At 40.9% G+C, this 25,293-nt stretch overlaps 1 protein-coding gene across 1 annotated transcript in view; it reads right to left on the reverse strand.

The window, feature by feature from the left end:
• Positions 1–25,293, reverse strand: part of LOC103715506 (pentatricopeptide repeat-containing protein At4g21880, mitochondrial-like) — a 74,551-nt gene that overhangs the window by 16,071 nt on the left and 33,187 nt on the right. The window contains 3 exon segments of the mRNA XM_039116528.1: positions 8,358–8,462; positions 14,467–14,586; positions 25,117–25,215. Coding sequence (XP_038972456.1) covers positions 8,358–8,462; positions 14,467–14,586; positions 25,117–25,215 — 324 coding nt within the window.

Genomic DNA, 25,293 nt, shown 5'->3' on the forward strand with positions numbered 1-25,293 from the left:
AGCCCCCCACCCCTCTCTGCGGTTCAACTTCGATGATCCAAGAGCCTTCAAGGCTCTCCTCCGCTTGCTCTCTCCCTCTCTCTCATGGCGAGCTCAACTCAAGGAGCACCCAAACCCTAAGACCCACTTCTCCACTGCCCCCAAAAGAGCACAGCCACCCAACTTGATGGATTCCTTTGCCGCCAACGCATCTCCCAATTTCAAGTCCCAATTCGAGGCCTACAACATGCGGTTTGTAGGTGAGTAGAAAACTCTCCCTCGATCTCTCTCTCCCTCTCCCCCTCTCCCCCTCTCCCTATCTATGACTCTTGATTTCAGGATTTTCTCTCCCTCTCTTCCATTCTCTCTCGCCCTCCCTCCCTCTTCCCCCCTTCTCGCTCTCCTTCTCCCTCCCGCCCTCCCTCTCCCTATTTCGGTGCGTCCCCAAACAGTATAGTATGGACCCGTGCCATGCCGAACCAGTCTCCAACCGATACACCCTCCAGTACCAATTCGGCGAACTTGTCAATGTTACCTGGACATTTAGGCTGCCGAAGTATCTAAGTGTCATACATGATATTGGCAAAAAAACTAGGCATGGGGACAAGACATGCATGCATGCACACACATACATACATACACAGATATATACAAACATTATATATATATATATATATATTTGAGTAAGAGAGAGACGGAGAGAGAGAGATTTGCTAGACACTTTACGTTTACTACTTGTAAAAGAGTTAATAGTTCTAAAATCAATGATAGGCCATCCAAATTGAAGAACCAAATCATTAAACATGATCTACAGTACAAAAATGCCTAAAAACCAAAATTCAAATGTTTTGGTGGTGTCTAACATATACATCAGCTTGGTATAAAATGGCATCAAATGCATTAGCATGGTAAAATACATGATGGGGCATATAAATTGAAAATGAATTACATAGATCACGTTCTAGACATTTTAAAACATGGGTAAGATTTAAATTCACCATGTTTTGATGATTAGATCATAATAAAACATAGTATCGTCCTATTAAAACCAAGGTCAGAGGAACCAATACCGAAAACCGTATCAGTTCTCTGGCAGCACGAGTCGGTACGGGCCGTGTCGGGCCCGTACCGATAGAGAAAAATGCCAGAGCCAGAAAAGGAGAAGAGAAAAAGAGAGAGCAAGGGAGGGAGGGAGAACGAGCGGTGGAGGATGCCGGTGGAGGGCAGCGGGGGGTGGCAGAAACAAGGGATGCGGCCCCGGCCTCCGGCGCCCCCCCACGACCCTCCGCTGTCATCCGCCGCCCCTCGTTCACCCTCCCTCCCCCGCTCGCTCTCTCTTTCTCTTCTTCTCCAGCTCCGACAGCAAGCCGTTTTCAATAGCTGAATGTACCGGTGAGCCACCGATACGGCTCGAAACGGGCGAAACCAGCTGGTTCAGCTCAGTTTTACATTCCTTAATTAAAACCATTCAATATTAAACTTTCTTGATGATTAGGTTGGAGACCACCGAAACATTGAATTACGATTTCTAGGAATTTTTATAGCTTACACCATGTTTCAATTTTTTAGATCTTAAATTTTGATAGCTATCATTGCTTTTGAATCATCAACTTCTTTTTCAAGGAAGTAACATAAAGTGTTTAGTCCAACGCATATATGAATGTATTTATGTATGTATTTGTGGGTGTGTGTATATATATCTATATGCATATGCATATGAATATAGAAACGCACATATACTATAACTGTGTATATATATGTAAGCACATATGTACATAATATACATGTATCCATACAATAGCACTTATGAGGTCAGTCCTCACCGAACCGTCCCAAACTGCCTAGTTCAGAGCGAACCGAATCAAACCAAATGGTTATTGACACGAAACGGTCGATTTGTTTTAGGTTTGAGCTTTATAAACCCTCGCTCACCTCTCTCACTTCACTTGGTTAGCGATTTGTCATCGCCGCTACCGCCGCCAACGATGACAATGATGACTATTATGCGTCCCTCTCTTAGTCTCTCTCACCATCTCTGTTCACTCTCGTCCATTTCTCTTGCTTGCCTCTCGCCTCTCAATCACCTTGGCTAGTGTTTTGTCATTGTTGTGCCGCTGCCGCCAACGATGACAACGACGATCCAGAACATGTCCCTCCCTCTCTCTTGCCCCTCTGTTCTCTCCATTCTCTCTCTTGCTCGCCTCTCTTTCCTCCCCCTCCCTCTCATTCTTCCACTCCCCCCGCTCCATCCTCGTCCCCTTGATTGCGGTATAGCTCAAGTCAATACAGTATGTACTAATACCTACAAAACTGGTCGCCGGCTAGTACAATGCCCAATACCTGCTCGGCGAACCTTGATTTGGAAATCCCTCACCTATCCATCCAGTGGTCAAAAACATGCTATGTGATAAATATAGACATATGTAATAGTACTAGAGCGACGAAGAGTAGTGCTTTTGGGGTATTCTATGATAGTCTGATACTTTGGTTACTTACAAAGAAATTCTACAAAATAATAATAAAGCCTGAAGTGCTGCTTGTCTTAGAATGTTAGTCAATAGAGTCCCCGGAAAACAAGGTGTCAAGGTGAGTCTAGCAGAAATAAAAAGGCTAAGGTGGATGCAGTAAATTTAGGAACAAAAAGGTGAGAAATAAGTATGTTAGAAGAGCAATAAGAGTTGTACAAATTAAAGAAAAATGTGACCAAGAATTGATTAAACTGAATATTAATAATGGAGGTTAGATATGGAGAAGCTTGAAATAATTCCAGAGATATGGAAAAGCTTAAGATCTCTAGAGAGGGCAGCATCCTAAGCAGAAAATTTCAGCAGATAAGGAAATTACCTATCATATCTTTTAAATTCAACATTTTACTGTTTTCTTTGCTGGGAATCCAATCTTACGGTGAAGATAATATATGTTGCAGAGATTCATCTACTGCTTTGGTAATTCCAACAGGCCTTTGACACTTACGATTTGTCAGCAAGAATGAGTTAGATGGTCTGTAGTTGAAGCTAATTTTGAAAACTTAATTTCTGGTGTTAGAAGTTGCTCTTAAACCAACACAACAATATTTGATCAACCTAGTCAACTTGTGGACTGAAACTGAGACTACCGTCAGTATAAAGAAATGATTATCCGCTTCTAAGGTGGCTATTTAGTTGGTATTTTAGTTTGCATGATTGTTGTTTTGAAATACAAATAACGTTGACCTACAGTATTTCTACAAGATACATGTAGCAACTAGAGATGAATGATTGAAGAGTGAGATCATGCAGATTTACATGTAGAAATTGTGACAGGAAGGAAAATTAAAGAGTAAAAGGAGAAGAGAGAGCAACAGAGAGATAGAGAGAGAGATCGTGAAGTAATGAGGACAACTTGGCTGTAATTTCTAGCCGGATTCTAATAAATGAAAAGCTGAATCTTTTCATGCTAGAACTTCACAATCTTTTGCAAGAATTTTTTTTTGAAATAGAACATCTTCATCATGGAGAAGGAACATTGTTCCATGATCAATTATGTTTCATATCCCCTACTCTGTTTCATGATCAATTATGTTTCATGCCCCCCTTGAAACAATCAAATAATGATTTGGCATCAAATCACAAACCAATAGTTATACCAATAAGAAAGCAAAGACTCCACTAGCTGAATTACAAACCAATATAATTTCAATAAGGGCCTTATGTTCCAGTCCACACTGGCTAGCATATACCATGCCACATCGAGAATTCTTTGCAGATGAAGAGATATCAAAGAGGCATATTACTTACCAAACAAATCCTCCATCTATATATAAACGTTGGTTCATCAATTCCAGCAGCTGACAAGGGCATAGTACTGAGTACCAAGCAAACTGCTTCAAATCACTAAGCACCAAACAATATCAAACTTACCAAGCCTAAAAGAAAATAGCGTCCTTTTACTTCTACCTATTTGAAGGGTTCCTATTTTGGTTTTGTGTTTGGAGCATTGTATACCGTACCATACCAAACTGGATAGTACCGGACGTACCGTACCATACCTATTCGGTACCAGTGGCGTACTGACCCTCGGTACGCCAAAAAAATTCTGTACCATACCGTGCCGACACTATGCTAATGTGGCACCGATATAGGGTCCAGTACCAGTACAGCGAACCTTGGTTTTGGAAAGCTCGTCGGAAGGAAGATCTTGCAAACCCAAGCCCCAAATCTTGAATTTTTGACAAATCGAAACCAAGAATATATTCCAAGCAAGATGAGGCATCCTCCACACCATTCGTTTTATTTTCTTATACAAAGAACAATATATTGTTACATTTTAATGTAAATGCAAGAAACAACATTTTTCTTAAAATTATCACTATCAAATGAAAATTTTCTTTGGTGCAATGGGTTCTAGAAAAAACCTTCCTCCCTCCCCATAAATAACAAGCTAATTCAAAAAAAACTGATGATATAACCTTTCATTTAGGTCGTTTTTGGGCTACCTTGATCGCATGGTTATTGGGTTAATTTTAGGGTTCAGGTTGGACCCAACTATACCTGAAATTGATGCAGTTTCAAAAACAAACCAACTGCATTTCTTTTCAGGGTGATTTTTTCTGTATGTTGTTGCACAAGGAACAATCTATGAAAGTCACAAAAACAAAAATTAAATTTCAGAATTAAACTGATTTTCAAATCTTTTGTAATAAAACATCAGAAAATGATATTTTTTGAGAAAACATGAGTGTTCCTAAATTATCATTAACTTTTATAATCTGTCATAAGTGTTGTATAGTACTAATTTTAATTCTTTAGTAGTGAACTGTATAGTATAAATGATACCGTGTGATTTTTACATGGTATCAAAGTGATCTGAGGTGACATAAGTAGTCATTATGTCAATACTTCCATTAAACAGTTCTAAAGAACGATAACAATTTAGAGAGATTTGCTAGAGTGCACTGATAACTTAAGGCTTTAGTTCATTTCATCAAGAAGGATTCATTCAATTGATCTGAAGCCAATAAGTGATGTCCAATGACATACAGTTTGCCATTTCCACAATTTTCAGCCACCTCTTTTGTCAGGTTATCTGAGTTAAGGCCATAAAAATCTACTCCATATAAAAATGATGGCAACAGTCCTTCACAATTATTTGCATACTGACCCTTCTTCGCAATGGCTATAACCCACAAATACTGGACCCCAGCCAAACTTATTAGAATTCAATGAAGCCTATGTCCTCTGCAAGTCATGAAGGGTAAAAAAATTAACAACTTTCTTTTAATCACCACAAATTTTCAGATACATATTGTATTCATTGATTATTATGTAAGGTTGGAGTTCCAGTCATGCAGATTTCAGGACATGGTGCATTTATTGTTTATGCAAATACCTTGGCTTTCCTCTTTGCACTCTCTGGTGCTTATGTTGATTGCCAATCCTGAATCTCTATTTCAAGCTCCTATGATAATATGCATGGTCATACTCAAGCTGACTATATTAACCTTCAAAATCTGGGATATAGTCCCAAATTGAATCATTTTCATTCACCTTATAAATTAGCATTGTGTAAGTTCTGTTCAAATCAACATTTCTATTGTCGTGTCCAGGGTCGGCAGAATCATCCCGAATTGGGTGGTTCCGGTCGTATCGAGCCGTCCCGGTTATATCGAGCCATCCCGGTTGTATCGAGTCGTCCTAGCGGCGGACCGGAATGGTTCCGGCAATGGAAACGAAACCCATTGCTAGAGGGAGAAAAGGAGAGGGAAAGAGGGGAAAAGAGAGAACGGGCGGGGGAAGGAGAGAGAGAGAGAGGGAGGGAGACCGACGGAGGGTGGCAGAGGCCGGCGGAGGGCCCGCGGAGGACAGCTCCCGGACAGCAGGCGGAGGCCACGGCCGTTCTCCTGTTTTGTTCAAAATAGGAGTCCGACTGCTAAAGAATTTTGCAAGTTTTATATGATGTTTCACGGCTAACATCACTTAATCACAAATTTTTTTAGCGGTCTGACCGTTGTTTTAAACAAAATAGGAGAATGGCCGCGGCCTCCGCCTATTGCCTGGGAGCCGGCCTCCGACGGCCCTGGCCTCCCTCTCTCTCCCCCTTCTCTCTCTCTCTTTTTCTCTCCCATTCGCTCTCTCTCCCACCTCCTCTACTGTGTCGGTAGGCACGGCACGGCGCGGGCCCGTACCGACCCGTGCTGTCGGGCAACCGGTTTAGTACCCGGTACCGACATAGCAGACCATGGTCTTATCCTTTGCTTTTAAAAAAAAAAGCTAAGGAGCATTTTTTATCCATCTTCAGCATACCAATTGTTGAACACTTGGTCACATAGAATATTAACCTACAAGCATCTTCGTTTTTCCACCATTACACTCATCCCTTATTTCAACCAAGGTCCACCATACCGATTGTACCGATGTACCGGTGGGCATCAGTATCGGTACAGTTTCGGTACTGTACCGGCGAAGATCCAAAAAAAATACCGCGCAAACACGCGCGCGCGTCCACGTTAAATGCCACAGAATGGCATTGAATATCCCACGCGGGCGCGCAGGGCAGTGCGTCAGCTTGTGGTCACAAACTAAAATGTGAATTTCAAGTAGAGTAGGTATAGATCAATGCATAATTGGACTTGACCAATTGGACCCAAACAGATACTATTAGACCCAGGAAAATTAGTGTAAGATATAAATGGAGTCTCTTAAACTTTAGGCCCAATGAATTAACCTGAGAAGGAAAGGCACCAAGTGAGTGTGTTGTTTCTACTTCCAAACCTTAGATATGATGCCAATTCAAGTGGTTCCAGATCAAACTATAACCAGATCAAACCCAACTTATTTCTTACCTTAAGTCATCCATGTATCTCATATGATCAAATTTTCGTACACAAATAGTTCACAAAACCAATCTAGTGATAAAATGATATATGCATTAAAACTTAATCTAATTTCTGTAAAAATAATTATCTACATTACCCTGATTGAGAAATCAAGCACTACAATATAAGGATAAATTCACTGCTGCATCTATATGCATGCTATGTTAGTCTCTTATAGAATTTTGGTCATAACATGATAGCTTATCCTTGCAGCACCTGTAAGACTTCTAAAAGCCAGATAGTTTCCAGCTACCAAAAATAAGTCTCCATGGACCACACTATGAATTATAATGACCTAAGAGCTCATCCAAGAAGGCTGGCTAGAAGTTATTACTTAAGTTCCTTGGTCCTATAAGTACACAAGTTCTCGCAAAACCAATTTGGAACTAAGCACGCACCTACACAGTCCTCACATGCTCTGCTTGTTTAAGCCCTCGCATCCTCGCCACACAATCACAAAAATCACAGCTAGCTCGTGGTCAACCTCAAAAGGGCTGATGCTACAGAGTTCCCTAGTCCACATGGGCCATAAGCTAGGTCCGCTCTAATACCATTTTTAAAAACCTAGGACTCAGATAGAAAGACTAGTAAAAGTATTATATGGGTTCCTTGACCCTGTATAGGTATCAAATATCTCTCCAGTGCATGTCCAATGTGGGACTAAATATACACCTAAGCAGGTCCTCACATGAACAACATACATATGCAACAAGAGCACAACATGAATTTGGCAAGCATGATTCATTAGGACTATGATATACACATGAAGTAATGCCATACATGAAAACTTCGTCAAGCAAGTGCATCTACTATGGATATTTGCCGCATGGATATCAATGCTGGACATTCCACTAGTAATTCATGCATACATTTATTTGTACAGAGGTTATACTGCTTCATGGAGGTCAAAACTTAATAGCACATTAAGCAGTAGTTGCATTGCATGCATACATATAAACACAACCCCAAAGAAATATATCCATATTTGTAACAATACCTCTTCACATTCTAGCATATGTTGTATAGGTCCTTAAAGCTGGATATGGCCGGGTGTATTTTTGAGCATTGTATTTATTAAGCATCCATGTTGGCATTTAGATACCATGGTAGTCAAATATTGAGATTGGGAGGTCAAATCATACTCCAATGCATTGAACCAAGGTTCGCCATCTTGGTATCGAACCTCATACCAGTACCATCCTATTACATTATTAGTACGCGATACGGTACAAGATGGTAAGGCGTACTGAGCGTTGGTACCGTACGAGACAGCATACCGATTTGGTACCAATATGGGACGGTATGTCTGGTACCGGCTGGTACGGTGAGCCTTGCATTAAACAATCATATGCTATTAAATGGTAGATGTTTCTTAACAAACATAACCTTCAATATGTGGAAACGTGTTCTGGATTGAGGGAGAAAGAAGCAAATCATATAACTGCAAACTCATGCAATATTATAAGAACATATATGTCATACAAAATTAGTGGAAAGAAGTGTGCATATAAATGGCATCAATTACCTCTTTTGCCATTTTAAAATTTCCAAAATTTGCATATGCATTTATAATTGCCATGTAGACATGCTTTGTAACTTGAATCCCAGCACACTTCATTTCCTCACGATACTGCAAGCAGTTGAAAGATAGAATTCTATTTAGAGGACTAGGCTGACAAACCATAATCTACAATAACTGTAGCATCACAGATATTCATATAGATTCACGATGAGCACAAAATAACAACATAAATCCTGTCAAGGTGTGGATGAATTTTTAGGTCACCATAATGACTAGCATACCATGCAGAAGGATTTAATAAGTGCCATGTGATGGACACAAATGCACAGAACTAAAAGATAATGTATGTGACTGTGTATAAAAAGGGCAGAGAAGGAAAAATAGAATTAGCGTAGGGACCAGAATTAGGTGCATCACATTCCAGACAATGTGTATTGTCCGTATACTCTTCCCAAGAATTGCACCTCCACTGTCATAACTAGATTGCAACTTAAAAATGCATCTTTCATTAAGCACATAAAGAATGGAAGAATCAATGGCAATAACAATAGTAAAGGGCAGTAATTTGCATCAGAGGTAACAGTTATTTTCCTGTACGACTCAAGTGAAGACATGGTTAGCAGTGCATCCTGGGATGTCGTTTCTCCTACACCTTACCTAACATGATGAAGAAAAAGGTTAGGGAGGAAGGAGTACTTCTATAGATTGATGCAATGGCATGATCTTACATCATGGAACATAAGTTAGAAATGTCTAATAACTCAAAGGGTCATCATCTTCAGAGTTGAAATCAATGAAGAAAAGAAAGCATGGTGATTGCAAGAAAAATTACTGCGCCACAAAAGCCAGAATGTATGAAGTCTGCCAACAAGAGAACACATAAAGAGGATAACGTAATATGATTCATGTAGCATGTGCTGATATGTTGCTGCAATGTGCCCCAGGAAAAGATGGAAACAGTACGCTCAAGGGAAATGTCAGATGTAGAAGCTTCAAGCAAAAGTAGCACTAGATAGATGCATTACAACAAACATTTAGCTTAACAATGAACAATTTTGTCACTACACTTATTGCCCATAATCCTTATCACGAACTGTATCTGTCCACAAAAACATTAAATATCCTCACAAACACCATCAAAGCTCTCTTAGACCTCCTGTCTCTTTCTCTTTTTTTAACCATGGATACAAATATGAGACTCTCTCCTTATTACAGCCTTCTATATTCTTTTCTAAACATGCACCCAAGTTAATTAATCCATTAATTTATCCTCAGTAAGAAAAAAACCTCAAGACTTACGTAATTTATCATAGTGTTGCTTAGAAATGCCATGCTGTGAAATAGCATCATGATACACCTTTACATTTGTAACCTAACGGAATAACAGCACAGTAAGTTTTGCAAAAAGGATTACCAACATGCTAAAGCAACTACATAAATGGTTCGCCAATCTAATTACACATTCATAGTGTTCCAACATTTTTTTCAGTAGCAACATCACTAGAATAGTCAAGTGGCCATTTTATCTTAGGGGTAAGGAGGAAAATTGAAATCCTTATCATGAAGTAATGCAGGATCCATCACTGTCTTTCTGTATCCAACATTGATACATAGGACAGTTGGACCATATGTGGATCCTTACATTTCGATATTGTTACATAAGATGCTATAAAGAAAATAAGATATTAAATGGAACAAAATTAGACTTAGAAAGCTAATGCATATCACAGAATCTCAATCACTTAAATAATACCTGATGCAGTCACTGAAGGTGAGCTTGTGGATGATTTCTAGACCAAAAGCTTCCAGTAATCATTAACTGATCTGGTTTAGTCATACAAATATTGGTTGATTAAGTGATTCATGTCTAATTAGTCTTAGCTCTATTAATTGAGTCAATAGATGGATCCATGTAATTTTTCATTAAACTCCTTATTCTTTTGTTACTTTTCAGAGCCCTTAAATTAGTTGAACTAATGGATGTTTTGTTTTATTTTTTACTTGGTCAACAATTTACCGAGGCATAAAGCAATCACTGGCTGGTAATTCAGTTATAAAGGGAGCAGCATTTTGGTCACAAGCCACTTCCGGACCATTTAAAATAGTGGCTGCCCCACCCCTACCCCAACCCCCTTTCCGTGAGCGCCATAAAGGTTTTTGAGTAATGATGACGATGCATGCAAATGAAGGTAGCAATTGTTCCCCCCATTTCAGTGCTACTTTTTACTACATGGAGCTGGGTGCGAGGTCCTCCGAAGTAAGTTTGCATACATGTCTTTCTTTATTCATCCACTTTCATTGTCTCAATTAAAGCTCAATCATGGAGCCTGGCTGCCCTAGAGTGAGTGGATTTCTCATCTATTTGCCTTTTACATAGTATCCTTTATAGAGACAGAAAATAGTATCCTTTATAGAGACAGAAAAGGAAGTAAAGCATAACCTCAAATTGGCTAACTTACAAGTTCAAATAAAATTAATTGCATGGAATCTGAAGTGCTAGGAGGATACAGAAAAGACAGAGAGTGTCATCAAAACAAGGAATTACAGCTACTTCAGTATGAGTCACAGAAGTGCCAGATCCCAATACAACAGAATTGACTAGTATCACCTGCCATATCATTGGCTACCTTAGCATCTATGTTTGACCTCAAGGGTCAGGAGAAAATATTGTCATGTTCTCAAATCAGTGACTAAAAGTTTCCATTACATTTTTCCTATGAAAATGAAAACTGGCGGGTTCCCATTGTTTCCTCTAAATAGAAGTTGGTGACTGAAGGCTTACAGGCTTTTGTGGTTTTGCCTCTTAGCTAACTTTCTCCATCATGTAACTATCCAACAAAGGACAATCTGATGTGACTGCCATATCAACATATTTGATAAGCAGGATAATTCATGAAGTCATTACAATGAGGTTAATTCATATTTCACCAACACAGTCATGCTCACAAATCAAGGAACCTTTCTTCTGTATCACAACTTAATCCTTATGAGTTATAACTAACCCTGTATGGATGGGAAAGGGCTTTCTGGTTGTGCCGTTTAGCACAAGACTACATGCTAATTCATCCTGTAATCTTTTGTAACACAGCATGGATTGCCCTAATAAGCTTTGTCATATCCCGTATAGCCTTTTTCCTTCTCCTTTCAAAACATATTAGTCTGCAATAAGAACTGCATTAGGTTTCCTCACTGTAGACGAAGGTTGGGCAACAAGATGCAAGGTCTGGAGGCAACAAATAAAACACATTTTACCAAAGTTACATCCACATCAAGTCTCACAAAAATACACTCATCATTTGGGATGTGAATGTTGAGTTGCAAGTGTTGATAGAAAAGCTCTTGAGCATATTTAAGACAACTGTAAATGATATGCTTTTCCTTTCTGTGAAACTATGACTAATTGAATTGTCATTGTTGTGCCTAAAGATGATTATGGACATAGCTTAAAAGGTGTATTGAATTGAAGGCTTCTGGCATTTTCAGCAATTTGCCTTGAATATTTCCTTACATATTATTGATCGCTAGGTTTGAGGGACATACTTATTATTGTTTGGTTGATAGCATTTGTTCTATACTTTTATAATCTAGTCTTCTTTTCCACTATTCTCAAAAAGATAATTCTAAAGCAACAGGAGAGGATTCATGAACTGCGCGCATCATCATTTGGCTGAAAGTAAAAGGAAGCATATATCCCTTCCAAAAAATGTTTTTTTCTTGAGGGAAGGACTGATAGAAACAAGTTGCCTGAGGATAATTGACTAAAGAAAGGGGTAGAAGATGATATCAGCTTTTTGTATGGAAGGACCGCAACCTATAATGTTAGAGTGGGTATTTGGAACAAAGCAAAGGCAGCAAGAGAGGATGGTAATGTGGATTTAGAAAAGAAGTCAAAGAAGCATATAGCGACTCAGAGTCATATGAAAACAAAAACCATTCCATAAGATTCCTTAAAAGAAAAGGTATCCAATATAAGCAAGCTGGCAGAAAAAAAATGAAGTAACAGCCTTAAAGGTTAAAGTAATCAAGAAAAGATAAGGGAAATGAATGAAGAAAAGAGAAAACGATGAAGATAAAGTTGTAAGCAGAGTGCTTGGAGTTAAGCCTGATGCAAATGAAGCGTATAGTATAGAAAAAGATGACTGTCATTAGGACGTTAGTCAGACATTAGTTTATACAGCAGGTGGATAATTGTGGTTAGAGAAATAAAATAAAGATGTCTAGGATAAAGGTCAGAAAAAAAGGAGGAGAAGAACAAGACAGATGACTGCCCAGGGTTAGAATTTGATGGAAAAGGCTAGCATATTACCTGGGTGAGTCAGATTAGTACACAAGCTGGTTGGCAAGGGAAGAAGCTTCTCAACAGATGGATACTACGATACCAAGTATAATAGTTTCAAAAAAAGATATGGGGGATAGAAGGAGAAGGTTTTGCAAGAAGAGGAATATGCTGCCTCATTAGAGCTGCTATCACCTATGCTACAGCAACAACAATCACCGAGAAACATACCACATCAAGTCAGAACGACTATAAGGGACAACTATAAATAAGGTGGCTCTGAAAAAGGATTGTGCGAGTTTAACAGCTAAACATCAACTTGAAGATAGAGGGGAGCACCCCAACAAGGGGGAAAAGTACATTAAATAATTGCATGCATTTTCAATAAGGGGTTAAAAGGAAACTTATATAATAGGGGTGCAAAAACATAGGTGAAGAGACTAAGGTGTGCCACGGCATTTCCATCCCCTCTCTTATGCTAACTATGCTACTATTACAATATTGCATTCAAGAGATTAACAACACCAATAGGATCCCCTATAAATCCATAATTTATCATTATAACAGAAATAGCAAGTGTTCTTTGCCAAGTTCACCCTATGATGAACTATTTTGGACACAAAATGATGGCTGTCCATGACAACCATTATTAGCCACTGCAATGGGTAAAAATGGACCATGATGACTAAATAATGGCACTATGTGCTTTGCTTTTGTCGCAGCTTACAAACTAAAATATATTTCTCTGAATGAATAATGAAAATGTCAAATGGCAGCCATTATTTCCATTATTTTAATTACTATAATGAGATAGCCTTGATTTTATTTTCCTAGACTGTATTACTGGAGAAATAACATCCATTTACCCAACACGTCTACTTATCTGAGGTTTGGTCTAAAGATCCTTCTCTGCAGTCATTATAGGAAAGTTAGATCCTAAGTTAGATAAAACCTCTTCAAATTCTTCTATACTACCTAGGTCATAGAAATTATAAGCCTAACCAGCCTCCTTGGCCCTTGGACTAACGAGATGCCCTTATTATCGGGGCCACCCTTGGTCAAATTTCATGGCCAAGGAAGTTCAAAATACATAAAAACATCCATATCTTCTAGTAGAATAGATTTTAGTTAGACTTGTATTCCTCATGTTTTAACTCAAACCTTCCTATTCCAAGTTTCACCTTAGAGTTCTGAAATCTGCTACATTAATCTTTTTGCTTGCACTTTATCTACTGTCTGATACTCTAAATTTGTGCAACAAAGAAAATATTGATTATGTGAACCTAGTTCCCCTTTAAGTTCATTTGTATATGTCTATAGAAACACTTCAGTAGCATCTTCCCACTTCATGCTGCTCTAATCTTATAACAAGTTCAACATCTATCTCTCCGCTCTTTTTATAAAAAGTACATCCCACAAGTCAAAAGAATAGATTTTATGAGCTTCATGTCCATTATAATGCTGACCCCTTATCTTCTAAGCTTCCTTTCTAACAATTCTCCATTACAAAGTGATGATATTTTAGAGGTAGACAATAGTATTGATGATAAGTTGCAACTAATACAAATATGCCATGACTAACAGTCCCCACAGATCCATGCTTACAGAAGCTGTCCTGTTATCACACTTTAGATTTTAGAAGTTAAACGTCCTCATGTAGAATAATGGTATTGGTGATGCATGTACACTATACCATGGTAACAATGGAGCCGAAACTAAATAGCAGAGGATTTGTTATTCCATATAATTCATGAATCCAAAAAATAAAAAATTACCACCATTACAAGAAAGAAATGACTGGAACATGTAAGTTTCTATTTTCTACGGCGAGCAAACCTTGACAATATCCTTCTCAGATTCACAATTAGATATCAAGTAACTGAAAGTCTCAGAATCTGGTTTTATATTTGCATCTTCCATTTGCTTGAGAACCATCAATGCTCCACGATTATTTTTCTGAAAGAAAGGAACCATCAAAAACCAAATCAATCAGAGATAACATGTAACAGGATGGGATATAAGGTCCCAATAAAATGCAAGAACACAAAACAAGAGCTAATATTTAACAAGAATTCTCAATTAGAGATCAGAAAATAAACCACAAGCTTATTGTATTAGAACTATAATCTTCTTCCATAAGCTTCACTCTCCCCAAATCCATGACAGGAGGATGATCGCCGTGCAATTTCTAAATAAACAATTCCATGATCCAGGATGAAAACTATGCTGCAACAGATTCAGAAATTTTAAGACAAAACCTGATGGTAAGGGTACATACATCTACAACAGAAGGCTTTTCTCTGAAAAATGTTAGCATGAATGTTAAAGTGACTATGAAGACAATCAGAAGAAATCCTGATCTCGGAATAGGTTCCAGTGATAGAAATCAAAAGCACTTCAGGCCTTCAACTGACTTCCATGACCATCTTATGTTTTCTGTTTTCAAAATATTAACCGCACTAACCTTTTCCTAAGCTCCCCCTTTCTCCTTCATTCTGTATAAATCTTTAATGCATATAATCTATTTAGCTCCCTCCCTCATAGGATCCACATTAGTAGCATGTTAGGAAAAACATCACTTCAAGCTCTTCAGCAAACATAAAAAATTCTTTAATCATAAAAATGAATAAATTTTGGTGAGCACATGTAAACAACTCAATGCATTTACTAACACAGCAAATGATGGAAGCATATCCTATTAAGTCCAACAATTTCATGGAAAAGTCTTGCTTAATTGAAACAATCTACTTTATCTTCAACCTGAAGTGCAACGAATGCCATTGAAACCTTCTTAGTTCTTAGAAGATTTTAAGGAATGTTATAGCCCTTCTGTAGAGACCAAAATATTTTGTCACATCAAAAGAGAACTTGCCTCTGCTTAGTCTTCTTCTTGGCAAGCTTCTGAGGAAGGCAAAAATCGGGAGTCCCATGATCATGTAATAACATCCAAGAGAATCGCATGGTACAGAAGACTAAACTATTAAATTCTTTTGACTCGAACAGAAGTTCTCGACTTGTTGAAACTCTTGGAGAAGTAACTGTGAACTTGGTAGTGAATAAATATTGTGAGCATCGTGCACTCAAGAACTGTAAATCCCAATGGCTTTTGGAACACTGTTGATGTGGATCTTGCCATAGGAACCGAAGAACGTGTCGTTTAGAGTTTTAGTGGTGCAAAAACTAGATGGTAATGTGCAAGAAAAGATTAGAATGAACATTAGAATAGTGTGATAGTCTGACACAGTTACAACAAAATAGAACATAATTACAAGATTTGTTATTCAATTAGTCCAAAGAATGGATGTAATCGGTAATGAATTGTATCAAAATGGTGCCATAGGAAAAAAATATGGTACTAAGGAAACTTTCCAATTCTGCACATTAATGTAGTTTTTATATGTAGTTTAGATATATTGAGTGTCTCAAAGTAAAAAATCAGAAACAAGCCAATTTAACAAGAATGCACCAGAGCTCGATGTCGAACTAAATGGGCATGTGAATCAGTTTCTTTTTACTTGAACCTGGCTATGGACTAGAAACTTTATATTTATTATTAGATAAAGTCCTTGAATAACTTTGTGTAATTCTCAAAGATAAATCGATTTCAATTTTAGCAGTTCACAGGGGTTAGGAGGCCCTCAACTCTATCCAAACTCTAACTAATTTTTATCCTTACAGTTTCATGAACCTAAATTATCAAAAAAAAAAGTCAATTCTTCAACACAAACCTGAATGTCACTTTTAAACAGACTTTGCATGAATCTTTAGACATGATGTGATCAATTTGTCATCCTATATCAGAATTTTCTAAAGATGAAGGTATCATACCGTATGTGTCCATATCATACAGTTCATGCTTCAGACTATGCTAGACAATTATATGCTCGCCAATTTGTTGAGCAAAACATACATTGGTATAAACATAAATGGAGCCTTTCGTTTACAATTGCAGTACTTTGAGGCAAGTATTCAAAAAATCAAGGTATATACCATATTAATCATCTGCAGGTACAGTATGTACCGCATTGAGCTGGTGCATGGCTGGTCCAAATGAGGAAAAAAAGATGTAGCAAGTGGTAAAGGGTTGATACAGGCAATATAGTTCAGTTTGGGCACTACAGGTCAGTAGCCTCATCTGCAGAACTGTCCAGATAAATGTTGGGTACTGATTCTAAACCAGTAGAGTAAATAGCAAGCACTACCAGGTTGATACATGTGATATGTTAATTCTTGCTTTGATCGTTAGATTTTTCAGGCGGAATCCTACAAAAACACATTGAGTAAATGGTCAGATCCGTTGTTTTTAAATACTGCCAAAGGACGCACGTGCAAGCAGCCCCCCACCTGCAATGCATACCCTATATGCGGTTATTATATGTAGTTGGGCCGCATATAGGCCAAATAGACAGTTTGATTAGCACTTTGTGGACACATATATAGTAGGATTAGGATATTAGGATTATGTAGCTGCATATTGATAGGCTCGCTGCGCCTACCAGATCACGACGGACTCGGAGACCCAATCCACGATACCTGGTGGCTATGCAACTCGCAGAGTCGGAAGTGTGGGAGCCAACAACAGTTCCAGACCAAGCCACGCACGTGGAAGGGGAGCTACCCACGCAGGAACGGGGAGCGGAACGCAGACTGGGCTCAGCGGCGAAGAAGACGGAAGTGGAGCACGTTCCGGGGAAGAGTGCATGGCCGAGTCTCTCGGTTACGTGGGACGGGGAGAAGGAATGCACTCCGAAGCAGAAGGAAGCCAACGTGACGAGACGATAAGTGATGGTGAGGAACTGACACATGATGGCCCGGTCTCTCGTGTCAAGGGGACGGAAGTATTAATCCAGAGAGAACGTCTGGGCTTGGGGAGTAGTGTGAGATATTATTATTTTATCTTCCTTTGTTTATTTCCTTGGGGTTACTCTCACCCGAAGAGAGCTGTCCGCTGTTTTGCATGGCGGGCCCTCTGTAGTTCATTGTGAATTCCGTAGCTAATGAAGTTCATCTCCACTTCTTTCCATCGTCTTTCCCTTCTCTGACTGGGACCTAACATCTGGTATCAGAGCACGGGATATGTCGAATAAGGAAAGGATCGAGCACCTCGAAGTCAAGGTGGGCGTGATGCAGGAGGAGCTTCGTAGTATGGAAGCGCGAGTAGACGGGCGTCTTACAGAGGTCTTGGAGGCCATCCGCCACCTACAGGTTTCTATCCAGCCACCCACACCACTCGAACAAACCGCATTGCCGCGGGAAGGAGGCTTTGAACGAAGGGAGGAAATTGTCGGAGCCCATCGTCACCCCAGGATGGATTTTCCACGATTCACCGGGGATGATCCCATTGTTTGGCTCAATTGAGCTGAACAATACTTTGACGGCCAAGGCATTCCAGCCAACCGAAGGGTCTCCACGGCCTCGTTCTACCTGGATGAGGAGGCCAACCACTGGTGGCAGTAGTTACGTCGAACTTACCAAGACGAAGGAGTTGTAATTACATGGAGGGTGTTCGAGCATGAGCTGTTGGCTCGGTTCGGGCCAAATGAATATATCAATTTCAACAAGAAGCTGTCACGCGTCCAGCAATTCGGGACCGTAAGAGCATACCAGCAGGAGTTCGAGAAGTTGGCAAACCGAGTTAGAGGTTGGCCCCCGGATGCTCTCATCGGCACCTTCGTCGGAGGACTCAAAGAGGAGATTGCAAAGGAGGTACGCATGCGGCAGCCCCGTTCCCTCCGAGAAGCCATCACGGTAGCTCGAATGCGAGAGGAATGGCTGGAACAAAAGCGGAGAGCCGGCCGGAGCACCGCATTGCGAGCAGCTGGAGTTCCACGACTACCGAACCCGGCCTCACCTACATCTGCACCACGGCTTCCCGCCCCGGCTCCGATCCGACGCATCTCATGGGAGGAGATGCAGCAACGACGAGAACGCAGACTCTGTTTCAAGTGCAATGAAAAGTTTGCACCTGGGCACCGGTGCAAGACGCCCCAAGCTTACCTGATCGAAGCCGATAGTGGGGGAGGTGATGATGGACCCTGCGAAGGAGGAATCGACCAACACGCCGAAGAGCAAGTGGAAGAGGAGACGCAACCCATGATCTCTCTACATGCATTGACGGGGTGGAGCGGGCCGAAGACGATGCGAGTAGTAGCTCACATCCAGGGACACCCATTAACTGTTCTGATAAACAGTGGGTCGACCCATAATTTTTTGAGCGTTCGAATGGCTCAGGTACTCCAGCTTCCGGTGGAGTCCATGGAGGAGTTCGAAGTTCGAATTGCGAATGGTGACACGCTCCAATGCCAGGAGAAATTTCGATCGGTGGAGGTGGAACTGCAAGGCAAGACGTTCTGGGTGACATTTTACCCTTTGCCATTGGTGGGACTGGATGCCGTTCTAGGCGTCCAATGGCTAGCAATGCTAGGCCCGGTACTCTGCGACTGGAGACAACTAACGATGAAGTTCCGGTGGGATGGGCGAGAATGCGAGCTGTTGGGACAACCACCTGCACTTGCCCAGGCTCTACATCCACAGAAGATATCACGAGAAATAAAAAATAAGGTCCAACTATTTGCTATCTTTGTGAAGAAAGGAGACAACTTTCAGGTTCCAACCAATGAAGAGGAGCAGGCCCCAGAACTCCGGAAGTTGTTACACCAGTACTCAGCATTGTTTGAAGAACCTCGACGATTGCCACCGGAACGAGCCTTTGTCCACCGAATTCCTTTACAAGAGGGGACGTCGGCGATCAACGTGCGACCCTACCGGTATGCTTACTACCAGAAGAATGAGATAGAACGCCAGGTAGCCGACATGTTGGAAGTTGGGATCATCCGTGAAAGCCAGAGCCCTTTTTTCCTCCCCTGTGCTTCTAGTGAAGAAGAAAGATGGCTCCTGGAGGTTTTGCACAGACTTTCGGGCTCTCAACGCCGTCACGATCAAGGACAGGTTTTCCATTCCCACCATTGATGACATGCTCGATGAACTTCATGGAGCCCAATACTTCTCCAAGCTTGATCTCAGGTCGGGGTATCATCAGATTCGAGTTCATCCCGAAGATATTCCAAAGACTGCCTTTCGCACCCATAATGGACACTTTGAATATCTGGTTATGCCCTTTGGGCTGTCAAACGCACTGTCCACGTTCCAGGCGGCGATGAATGCTATCTTCCGGAGATACCTGCGTAAATTTGTCCTAGTCTTCTTCGATGACATCTTGGTGTATAGCGCCACTTGGAAACTACACCTCGAGCACTTGGATACAACCCTTAGCATTCTCACTGAGCATCAGTTCTTCCTTAAACCTTCCAAGTGCTTGTTCGGGCAACATCAAGTTGAGTATCTTGGCCATGTCGTGTCAGCCAAAGGAGTACAGGTTGATGCCACTAAGATCCAAGCTATGCAGAATTGGCCACGACCCATTTCGGTGACGGAACTCCGGGGATTCCTAGGACTAACAGGATACTACCGGAAGTTCGTTAAAGATTATGGAATCATCGCCGCACCACTCACTACGTTGCTAAGGAAGGGTCAGTTCCAATGGAATCCCCAAGCGGAGCAAGCCTTCCACCAACTCAAACGGGCTATGACAACAACTCCAGTGCTCGCTATTCCGGATTTTACAGCAACGTTCATCATCGAAGCGGATGCCTCAGATCGTGGGATTGGAGCGGTTCTCACGCAAAACGGGAAGCCAATAGCTTACATGAGCAAGGCACTGGGTGTGGCAAAGAAGGGATGGTCTACATATGCCAAAGAGATGCTAGCGATCATGGAGGCAGTTCGGCTGTGGCGACCGTATGTGCTGGGAAGGAAGTTTCAAATACGCACGGATCAAAAGAGCCTCCGGCACTTCCTAGAGCAGCGAATAAGTACCCCGGAACAGCAGAAGTGGGTGGCTAAGCTCCTCGGATACGAATATGAGATCATCTACAAATCCGGGAAAGATAACACGGCTGCAGATGCTCTCTCACGACTCCCTGAAGAAGCAGCGCTTCACGCCCTCAGTCGTCCCATCTTCGACATTTGGGAAGAAATTCGGATTGCCCATCGAGAAGACCCTTATCTGCAACGGAAAAATCAGCAACTAAGAGCTGAGCCTGATAGCATGAGGAATTACCAATCCAGAGGAGGGATTTTATATCACAAGGGCCGGATTTTAATCCCTCCCGACTCGCCATTAAGAGTTAAGCTGATGGAGGAGTTTCACAACACCAAAATTGGAGGCCACTCGGGAGTCCTCAGAACTTACAAACGGGTCTCTCAAGCTTTCCATTGGGACTCCATAAAGAAAGACATCCAGAAGTTTGTGGCTGAATGTGTAGTCTGCCAACAACATAAGTACATAACCCAGGTGCCAGCCGGACTCCTACAACCATTACCAATCCCTTCTCAGGTGTGGGAGGACATTTCAATGGATTTTATAGAAGGCTTGCCATGGTCAAAAGGAAAGAATGTGATCTTGGTTGTTGTCGACCGACTTACTAAGTATTCACACTTCTTATCGTTATCCCACCCGTATACTGCAAAGGGGATAGCTGAGCTATTTGTCAACCAAGTAGGGCGATTGCACGGGATGCCGAGGTCAATAGTCAGTGACCGGGATCCGATATTCATGAGCAACTTCTGGCGTGAATTCTTCAAGCTACAGGGAACATCGCTCAACATGAGCTCAGCTTACCATCCTCAATCCGACGGTCAGACGGAGGTAGTTAACCGTTGCGTGGAGCAGTACCTCCGGTGCCTGTGCAGCCAATATCCAAAGACGTGGGAACAGCAGTTGGCATGGGCGGAATACTGGTACAATACCACCTTTCATTCTACTGCAGGCATGACCCCATTCCAAGCGTTGTATGGACGAGCACCGCCTACGATCAACCGGTATATGGAAGGGATCTCCGCAGTGGACGAAGTTGATCGAGCGTTAGTTCACCGAGATCAATTGCTAGGAGAGCTAAAGGAAAACTTGGCCCGAGCCCAAGGCTGCATGAAGCAACAAGCCGACCAGAAGAGGAGGGAAGTTGTTTTCACTGAAGGCGAATGGGTATTCTTAAAACTTCCACCATACCGACAGCAAACCATATTCCAGCGAGCTCATCAGAAGCTCGCCCAGAAATATTTTGGGCCATATCAAGTTCAGGAGCGAATCGGGCCGGTGGCTTATCGATTAGCATTACCTGCGGAGGCAAAGGTGCATCCGGTGTTCCATGTTTCGCTTCTCAAACGGAAGCTGGGAGAAGGTCAAGCACCCTGCCAAAATCCTCCACCCATCCGTGAAGATGGCCAACCAGTGATAGAACCAGTCGCTATCAAAGATTACCGCTGGGTTAAAAAGGGGGGGAAGATCATCGAAGAAGTACTGGTGCAGTGGCGCTCGCTACCAGAAGAAGACACTACTTGGGAGGAATACCATCGGTTGAAGCAACGGTACCCAAACGCAAACCTTGAGGACAAGGCTTTAGCTAAAAGGGGGAGGGATGATAGGCTCGCTGCGCCTACCAGATCACGACGGACTCGAAGACCCAATCCACGATACCTGGTGGCTATGCAACTCGCAGAGTCGGAAGTGTGGGAGCCAACAACAGTTCCAGACCAAGCCACGCGTGTGGAAGGGGAGCTACCCACGCAGGAACGGGGAGCGGAACGCAGACTGGGCTCAGCGGCGAAGAAGATGGAAGTGGAGCACGTTCCGGGGAAGAGTGCATGGCCGAGTCTCTCGGTTACGTGGGACGGGGAGAAGGAATGCACTCCGAAGCAGAAGGAAGCCAACGTGACGAGACGATAAGTGATGGTGAGGAACTGACACATGATGGCCCGGTCTCTCGTGTCAAGGGGACGGAAGTATTAATACAGAGAGAACGTCTGGGCTTGGGGAGTAGTGAGATATTGTTATTTTATCTTCCTTTGTTTATTTCCTTGGGGTTACTCTCACCCGAAGAGAGCTGTCCGCTGTTTTGCATGGCGGGCCCTCTGTAGTTCATTGTGAATTCCGTAGCTAATGAAGTTCATCTCCACTTCTTTCCATCGTCTTTCCCTTCTCTGACTGGGACCTAACACATATGCAGCCTACTTACCAATATACAACCACGTACATGGTTGTGTGACCACCTATGCTGCCATTCTTATTGAAGCCAGGTGAATAAGGCATACTCAAGCTCATGGTCAGTCGGATGTGGGTTTCAAGCTAGGCGTGTAGATGTATATTAACAATGCCAATAGGTTAATTATGCTATAGTTTTTGAGTGAAGTTAATTAATTATACTATAGTTATTACTACTAAAAATCAGTACTATGCACTAACGGATAGATGTTACTGTGATTAATATTGCTAGTGTTCACAAAAACTTAAATGTTTCAAATACTCAACCGCATGTGCGCCTGCATATCTGACCCATATAATGCATATGCACTATGTGATCCCTTAACCATCTGCAGACCATAGTTGTCTTTTAAAACATTGGTCAGGTCTAGTTCGATATTCCAAACCCATACAAGCTGGAATCACATATGCTGAATAATAAACCAGGACCAACCAAACACAAGCCACTTGAATGTAGATGGATAATTAGGGAAAATGAACATTAGTTTGTTTGAGGTTGATTAATAATGGCTTCACTTACAATACATTGTAAAAGCAACTCCAAATTCTTCTTTTTCTTTCCTATGCTTCACCTTTGTTTTAACAAGTGATGGGGATCATGAGGTTTTCACGCCTACATGAGGTGTTCAAAAAGGCATACAAGTTTGTGAATCAACATCAATGACCTGGCACCTTGATTGGAGATGATGGAGAGACATATGATCACAATTAGAGTCATGATATAGCTGTTTTAGGGATTATAGGGTTTATTTCTCTCTATTCTCATGTCTTGTTTTTCTTTTAGTGTTTAATGCTTAGTGTTCTTTTTTAATTGTTTAGCAACCTCAGATATTGAGATCTAACTTGGTAGATGGTGATATGAAAGTCAAAATGGATATAAAACTACATTGTTTCATCCACCATCTCTAATTATCACCTAATCCCTACTCCATCAAACATCTATCTGTTAACTTCAAGTTCTGTAGGTTCCCCAAAGCCATACAAATAGAAAAATATATGCAGGAATAAGAGTCACAATCCAGCTTTCCTTGTGCTGCCAAGAAACATGTTCCTCTATTTTATAAGGCTCCATTGGGTTCCGAGATAGCAAAACAGGATTAAATGGGTCGAGGTGCAATTACATGAAGAAAATGGATTTTTTTAATGGATTAAAGTCATACCACCATTTCATGTAGTAATTTTGCCTCATGTGGGTTAAATGGGTAAGCTAGTTAAATGGGTTTGGTGCTTTCATATTTTCTGAAGTTCCTATTGTACCCATCATTAAAAGTGCTCTAACCCAATGTAAAAAGTGGCTATCTAGCGGGGAAATCAAATAAGGATCAAAAGGACTTGCACCATCTTAACCATGAACCAAACAGTGCCTAGGACTATAATTAGGCAAGAATAATTAAATTTGCTATTCCTTGTGCCACTCTTGGGAGGATAGTGTTTTGAGAAACACAGTTAAAATAAAAAAAAAAATCTCAAAATTTTTAATCATGCAAGAGATGTAGGTGTTCAAGAATAACTACATTTGTAATTCCACTATGCCACAATTGGGAGCATAACCTTTCAGTCCTGTTTGCTTCCTCATCACTGATGAGCCCCAACTCAAGTTCAGTCAGAAGTGTGCACTTCCAAGTGTTTGTTTCCCCCTAACTAAGCATGAACATGTTACTCCAGTTCACTCAGAAAGGCCAACTTGACTTCAGAGGAGGCTGCTCTAAAGTCAAGTTCCATGTAAAAAAACATTAATTGCTACTTCAATGCTCTCCCATTCACTCACCTCAAAAACTAGCCAGTTTAACAATATTTAAGTGTTCATCACCAACTCACTTATTATGACCCAAATTTATGCAAAACAAACTACGGAACTCTTTTTATCAGAACTAGAATCTCCCACTTCCGACATATAAAAAAACAGGCTCTTATGGAACCCAATCATAACGAAACAAACAGCAGAACTCTAGTGCTCGGAACTTGAAATCTCAAACTTCAATGTAGAATCAAACAGGCCCTTATGAAACCCAGTCATAACAAAAAAAAAAAAAAAAAAACAGCAGAACTATAGCTCTTGGAACTTGAAATCTCACACTTCCAACATAGAAAAAAGACACTTATGGAAACCAGTCATAAAAATAAGAAAAGGAACTTAGAAATTTTCACTATTCAAGAAATGTATGTCCAAAGTATTATGAATCAAACATGATGAATCTGCAATATGCAGTAACATAATGTGACTATCAGCAGTAATAACTCTATAGGTAGAATGTTTATGCAACATGATAACCAGTCAAGAGCAAGCTTTCGAATGGATGAACAAAAGATCTCTCTAATATGTTACAACTAAAAATGAAAACTTCAAAAAATAAAAAAAAGTTAATTAATTAATCTAATACACTTGCCTCTCTAAAATATCCGGCCATAATAGCATTATACATGCCTGCTGTGGGCATCTCATTCATCTCTTCTGCATCTGTCAGCAGGTTGTATGCACCTTCAAACTGCATACAATTAAATTGTACTAAATGTCACCCCTCAATGGCAAATAGGCGGGATATTTGTAAAAATATGTACCATAT

The sequence above is a fragment of the Phoenix dactylifera genome, unplaced genomic scaffold (genome assembly GCF_009389715.1).
Source record: "Phoenix dactylifera cultivar Barhee BC4 unplaced genomic scaffold, palm_55x_up_171113_PBpolish2nd_filt_p 000100F, whole genome shotgun sequence".
Classification (NCBI taxonomy): Eukaryota; Viridiplantae; Streptophyta; class Magnoliopsida; order Arecales; family Arecaceae; genus Phoenix; species Phoenix dactylifera.